The sequence below is a fragment of the Medicago sativa genome, chromosome 8 (assembly GCF_051527215.1).
Source record: "Medicago sativa cultivar Bolivia chromosome 8, Bolivia_mono, whole genome shotgun sequence".
NCBI classification, from domain to species: Eukaryota; Viridiplantae; Streptophyta; class Magnoliopsida; order Fabales; family Fabaceae; genus Medicago; species Medicago sativa.
This window is the reverse complement of record NC_140756.1, coordinates 72,511,569-72,518,456: the sequence shown is the minus strand read 5'-3', so window position 1 is coordinate 72,518,456 and position 6,888 is coordinate 72,511,569. Positions and strand designations below refer to the sequence as shown.

Genomic DNA, 6,888 nt, shown 5'->3' with positions numbered 1-6,888 from the left:
GCTTATAAGCTAGCTGATAAGCTAGCTGATAGCTTTTAGCTGATAAGCTAGCTGATAGCTTATAGCTGATAAGCTAATTAAAGTGTTTGGTAAAAATAGCGGTTGAACTAGCTGATAAATGTAAAATTACATAAAAGGACATTATTAATTCATATAACATTTATTCCAATTCAGTTTTTATACTTTACAAAAAAATTCAAGTATAAAGTTTCTTTAAAAAAATAAAGTATAAAATTTGATGTTAAAATGAAAATTGTTACTACAAGAAAAACTGAAAACGCAATATAGATAATATACATAAGAACGTAATATACATAATATACATAAGAACGTAATATTCCATTTCAGTTATTTTAATGAAAATTTGATGTTAAAATGAAGACGTAATATACATAAGAACTGGAAACGCAGGGAAAAAAATATAGAGGCAAAGCATTGAAACGTAATAAATGTGTTTTAATATATAAAGGGTAAAGTTGGGTTTTAATTAAAATAACAAGGGTAATAATGGAAGAAAAAACAAAAAGCTATAAGCTATAAGCTCAAACGCTACTTGGAGTAGCTTCTGAAAAATAGCTTATAAGCTCGTTGAAATTCGTGAAATAAGCTATAAGCTCATTGTAAAAAAAGTTACCAAACAGAGTTTTTTTTGTCAAATGAGCTTATAAGCTATAAGCTCTTTTGGTGGCCTTACCAAACAGACCCTAAATTGAGTAACACGTGACGTGATAGTATGATCCCTCACTCATTTCCAAATCCATCTGTCCTCACATCCAAAAATATGCCGAAAAAACTTGTCATAAATTCCTAATGTGGGTGCTGTTTATATGAATGAAGGCAAACGAAATAACTTATTCTTTTCTAGACTAGACTAGATTGTGCTATTCAGCTAGAGCCAGGGGAGGTAATAAATTTCATTTTCTCTTAGAATGTATCAATCGTATAGTATTTTCTTAATATCAAATCATATCACCAATTTTTCATTTCTTTCAGCATAATTGATTCTTGGCTTGCTTGCAAATAACAAGCATATGACTTCAATGGAGGAATCATGGACTAATTGGTTGTGTGATATGGTAATATCATATTACACAATAAGTTTGTCTTCGAATTAACTTATATTTTAGATTCGTTCAATTGATGATGTTTGTGGTATTTCTTTATTATAAATCACATACAATGAATCTAAAATTTATATAGTTTTTGTGAATTAGCAAACTCCTTTGTTCAACTTTCCTTATATTTTTCCAGGAACCAAATGATTACAGTTTCATCAACCAATCAAGCATAAACGCGGAAATTGTTGGTAGTTTAGAGAGTAACTTAGAAAGGCCTTCAAAATTACTCAAAACTACTACTACTTGCAGTTCAAGCTATGTCAAAACAGAACATCTCTCACAAAAAACAGCTCCATTTGTTCTTTCGTTTGAAAACGAGAATCCACCGCCAATGAAGGTTGTACCAACCTTGAGGTCAAAAACCAAAGTTGTGAACTCAAAGAATGGACCAAGACGTGTAAAAAATCAGGAGAGCAACAAGAAGAACGGTTCACTTTCCAAATCTACAACTCATCACACACCGGATCATATAATTGCTGAGAGAATAAGGAGAGAAAAGATTAGCCAACAGTTCATAGCTCTTTCAGCCCTTATTCCAAACCTCAAAAAGGTTCATTTTTCAATTTATACACATTTGACTCGAACTATATTTTTGTGGGTATGCTAATATGATTCAATTCATATACAATTTGATTACTAAGTTTTTTTTTCTTTAAGATTTAATTTATATTCATTCATAATGTAAAGATTTTTTAGATTGTGCGTCAATCGGATCAATCATAATCGTTCGATAATTAAAAAAGTTTGACTTTTAATCTTATCATCAGAAACATTTGACTTTATTCTCGTGATTACTTCTAAAATCACGTTGACACACATGATTGATTGTGATTTGGCGTATCAAAATTAAACTACAATCACATTGACACATGTGATTGATTGCGATTTATTGACGGCGTAACAAAATTAAACTATACTAATAATGTACTCCATATGTTTGTAGATGGACAAGGCCTCAGTGTTGGGTGATGCTATAAAGTATGTGAAGGAGCTTAAGGAACAAGTAAAACTGTTGGAGGAGCAAAGCAAAAGCAAAAGTGTAGAACCGGTTACGGTTGTGAAGAAATTGTCTGAACTGTCTGCGGATGTCAATGTTTCGGACACTTCCTCAAATTCATGTAATGGAAACTCTGATGAAACATCAAAAACAAATCTGTCACTACCTGAAGTTAAAGCTAGTTTGTCGGGGAAGAATGTGCTGATTAGGATCCTCTGTGAGAAAGATAAGGCAGTGATGGGGAATGTATATAGAGAAATAGAGAAACTTGGTCTCTTGGTTATCAATGCCAGTTCCTTTTCATTTGGTTCCACTGCTTTGGCCATAACCATCATTGCTCAGGTACATTTTTAATTAAGGACTATATGGTTATGATAATGATACTACTTTCGATAAATAAAAATGTCATAAAATGTGTTTAGCAGGAGAGGGATATGGATTCCCTCCTGTTGGATTGCATCCATTCATGATGTTTGCGTATTTGTGGTTGTTTGATCAAAATTGAACGATTCAAATTTTAAACTTAATATTTTGGATTTTACGAAAATATTTTTTTACTGTCCAATCTTAATGCAATTTTTATTGATGTGTTGACTAGGAATACAAAAAATCGTGAGAGATGGAAATCAATTTCTGGTGGAACCTTGCATGCTAATTAAAAACAGCTGACCAACATAATGTCTTAAGAGTGTTTTTGTTAAAATGTAGTGTCAAATTGACTTGGTTGCTTAAAGTTCAATGTAATATTACTCGGTGTTTTTAGTTTTTCGTAAGGATCCAATAATGGTATCATGGTCAATAGTATACCATTTTTTTAACAATGTGTTGTGGTCAATTGGTGTGTCTCGTTGATGTTGTATTAACGGTGTTGCAAATGAATGTGAATGAAAAAGTTTTAGTTTGCAAGGAAATCATATACTTAGATGAGTGAATGGACTCACACTTGAAGGAGAGATTGTTAAGTGTGAGTAGTAATTTCATATTAAAAAATGGATTTGAACATCACAAAAGTTAGAGGACTCATATACGATCGATCGATGTATTAATGCTTTGGGTAATGGTAATGGTGGTAAGGAGAGCAATGTCTCATCATTTGTTGTGTATATTTTTTTATAAGAGAGTAATATGTCATCACTATGGACTCAGAATTGACGTAATTGTGTCTTTATGGTGTTTGGCAGATGGAGAATGAATTGAACATGAGCATCCAGAAACTGGCAAAAAAACTGAGAGTTGGACTGGTGCAATTGAATTAGATTGTTGTGTGTGTAAGATGAGATCATGAATTCAGTGATAAGTTGCGACGTGGGAATAGGAAATCATGTACACGCAGTAAACTTGTTTGGACCAGTTCATACCTTGAGGGCGAGCCGATCAATGCGCATTTATAGCCGCATATTTTATTACTTCCTCTATATCTTATAATATGTGTCCTATTTGAGTTTTATATGGTTGTTAAAGAAATGATTAGTGATATTGATTTTAATGGTAAAATGTGTATCATTTGTTAAAATATCCTTATGGTCGGTGGAGTAGTCATAGATGATTGAAATGATTGAATAAGAGTATGTTAGTGGAAAAAAGTAATAATTGTTGTATTGATTTTCTAAAATGGACAAATAATTTGAGAAGTTTTTTTTTAGGAAAGAGAACACTTATTGTGAGACGGAGATGATACAAAATATGGATGTAGTAAAACCATCTACAATGGAAGATCCTAACTCCATAAATATTGGTATATAATAGGTATTTTCATTGTGAAGAAAAGAGCGTCTCAAATAAGTATCCTCCCTCTATGTGAGTTTCACTCCTTTTATAAATTAAAATATTGAAATGAAATGTTACAAAATTATTGATAAATGATTCATGAATCATGTTTAAGAAATTCGTGTGAATTGTTGGGTTTCAGAAACTGAGTGTTTATTAGATGCTACTATTAAAAATTATTAATGAGAGATGTGTACATACGAGATCCATTAAGTACCAAAAAATGAGTTTCCTTTTTTAATGCTCTACTGTGACTTAATGTGACTAATTGCACAAGGCTATACAATCAAAATTCAGAAAATACTCCATCCGTCTCAGTCTCATTTGAATTTTACATGGTTATTAATAAAATGATTAATAATGTTGATTTTACTAAAACACTCTTATTAATTATATTTAGTGGAGTAGTTATAGATGATTGAAATTCAATATATAAATGTATGTTAGTGAAAAAAATTGTTGTATTGGTATTATAAAATTGTCCAAAAAACTATTTGAGACAAGAAAAAATAGGAAAGATGACACCTAATACGAGACGGATCGTGTAAGGAATTAATATATTTTAGAATTTTATCCAAAATAAACTAAATTTTATTGATTTTTATTTTAGTTTATTCAATGATTTAATCTCTAAATGATTTAATCTCTAAAGGAATTAATGATTTAGTCTCATTTGTGTGTGTATTGTTTTTAATGGGTCTTGTTAACATACAACCTTATTTGTGTGTGTGTATTTTTTTTAATGGGTCTTGTTAACATACAACCTTAAAGAAGGATTGTCTCTCATCATAATTTGACGCATTTAAATAATCAGCATATATGTGATAGTTGATCAAAATTCGATAGTCTAAATTTCAAACTCGGTATTTTTTATTTGGCTTAAATGTATTTGTTGTTCTGCAGTTATTTTTTTTAAAAAAATGAAGTTTTGGTCTTCTTACTTTAAAAATCAATTTTTTTCCCTCTATTTAACTTTTTTTTCTTTCAAAATTTTGGTCTCTCATCCCATTTCAGGATTTTTTTTTATGATGTTTCATATTCATCTATAACATAACACATTTATTATACATATTTTTGTCATCGTATATATATATTCAACTAGTATGGACACCCGTGCCAAGCACGGGCTAGATTTTCGTCATATTTGAGGGAGAGAATGTTGCGATGTATCAAGTGTCAATTAACAAAAATCTTATTTGTAAGCCTTGAAGTTTTGGATGAAGATATGGTGGTATCATTTTCACTTGCGTGGTTGTTCTTTCTCCAAATTGTCGATCTACACCAGTGTAGGCTCCTCTAGAAATTCCAATGGTGGTATCACATCCCGGTTCAATATTGTGGAGTAGCGGGAGTGATTCTTGGTAGTGGATCATGGACACGGAATTCCAGACACTTAATGGAGAGATGTTAATGTGTCAAGTGTGAGTTAAAATTCCACATTGTAAATGCGAGCAACATATAAGTGAGATTACTCATATACATAAAGCCTTAAGACTTTGAAAGAAGATGTGATGTGAATATCACTTGTGTGACTTCTCTTAGTCTAATGTGATAATACAAAGCGATGTAGGCTCCCATGGAAGTTTGAACATAATAATGATTTGTTTTGTTAGTTTTTGGGTTTATCTGTTTGATTTCTTTATCTAAAAAATTTGTTTTGAATGTCGTTCGCTTCCATGCAAAAAACTTTATTCAACCTCTCTATTATTTCAAATTCCTTCATTTTTGATATTTTGTGGGATCTTACAATGGAAAAATGTAGATGTGTTATGATGTGTTGACAAAATACATGTTTATTAGATATTTTAAATTAAGTGACATTTTTTTATGAGTCTAATTTTTTAGTAGCGTAATTACCTATTTTAAATTAAGTGGCATTTTTTTAATGACTCTTACGGATAAAAACACTCCTTATTTTTTTCTCTTATAATTTCTCTCAAGTTTAAATTCATTTGCCATCTTCTTTCCTTTGCTACTTTACTTTATCTCTTATTGTGAAAGAATGAAACAAACAACCCTCTTTGAAATCGCCGCCAACCGATGTTTTTTTACCATGTTGTGCCTCTGAACTTATGTGGCTATCTCACCATAACACAAACATATGAAGTCTCGCATTTAAGGGAGGGATGTTTATGTGTCATGTGTGGGTTAAACTTCTACATCAGCTGCAATAGTATATACTGAGTAACATATAAGCGAGATGAAAAATATACATAATGTCTCAAGATTTTAGGCAAAGATGTGATCTCAATCTCACTTGTAGGGTTTCTCTTAGTCCAATGTGATGGTCCAATCCATTGTAGGCTCCCTCAAAACTCCGAACATTATGATGAAATGTTCTTTTAGTTTTTGAATTTTAATTTGCTCAATTTTTTATATCAAATATAAGTTATTGGATGTCGTTTGCTTGCACGTTTCTTTTATCCAACCAATAGCATATAAATTACCTTCACATTTTGGTCTTTGGTTGAATTACTTAATGGAAAAATACATATGTGTTATGATGAGTAGAAAAAGTACGTGATTATTCCCTTAAAAAAAGTACGTGATTATAAGACATTTTAAAATGATGTGCCCTTTTTTAACCGAGTCTATTTTTTAACAGAGTTTATTTACTCTTAAATCTCCAACTCTTTTAACTAACCCATAAAATTATCAGTAACTTACTCTATTTCCAATATTTTTATGGACAAAACACGCTACTTTTTTTTCTTCTACCATTTTCTTTATTGTTCAAATTTCTTTCTCGTATTCTTATTCTTTTTCTTTCTTAATTTTTTTTCTCATTTCTTAAAAGATAGGAACATAAACTTTCCTCCGTGAAAACACCATCAATCCATCTTTTTAACCATGTTGTGCCTCCTTTTAAACTTATTTGACTGTCAACAGATCACAGATGTATAAAGTCTCACACTTAAAGGATATATGTTAATGTGTCAATTGTGACTTCTACGTTTCTATTAAATAATTGATATAAATAATTGATAATGATAATTGATTAGAAAT

At 30.8% G+C, this 6,888-nt stretch overlaps 1 protein-coding gene across 1 annotated transcript; it reads left to right on the top strand.

Moving 5' to 3' along the window:
* The first annotated feature begins 736 nt into the window (after nucleotides 1-736).
* On the top strand, nucleotides 737-3,628 carry LOC146901248 (transcription factor bHLH18-like). The gene is made up of 5 exons (XM_085731796.1): nucleotides 737-904; nucleotides 994-1,076; nucleotides 1,252-1,668; nucleotides 2,062-2,457; nucleotides 3,297-3,628. The coding sequence occupies exons 2-5, from the start codon at nucleotides 1,032-1,034 to the stop codon at nucleotides 3,369-3,371; spliced, it is 933 nt and encodes a 310-aa protein (XP_085587922.1). The 5' UTR covers nucleotides 737-904; nucleotides 994-1,031; the 3' UTR covers nucleotides 3,372-3,628.
* The last annotated feature ends 3,260 nt before the right edge of the window (nucleotides 3,629-6,888 follow it).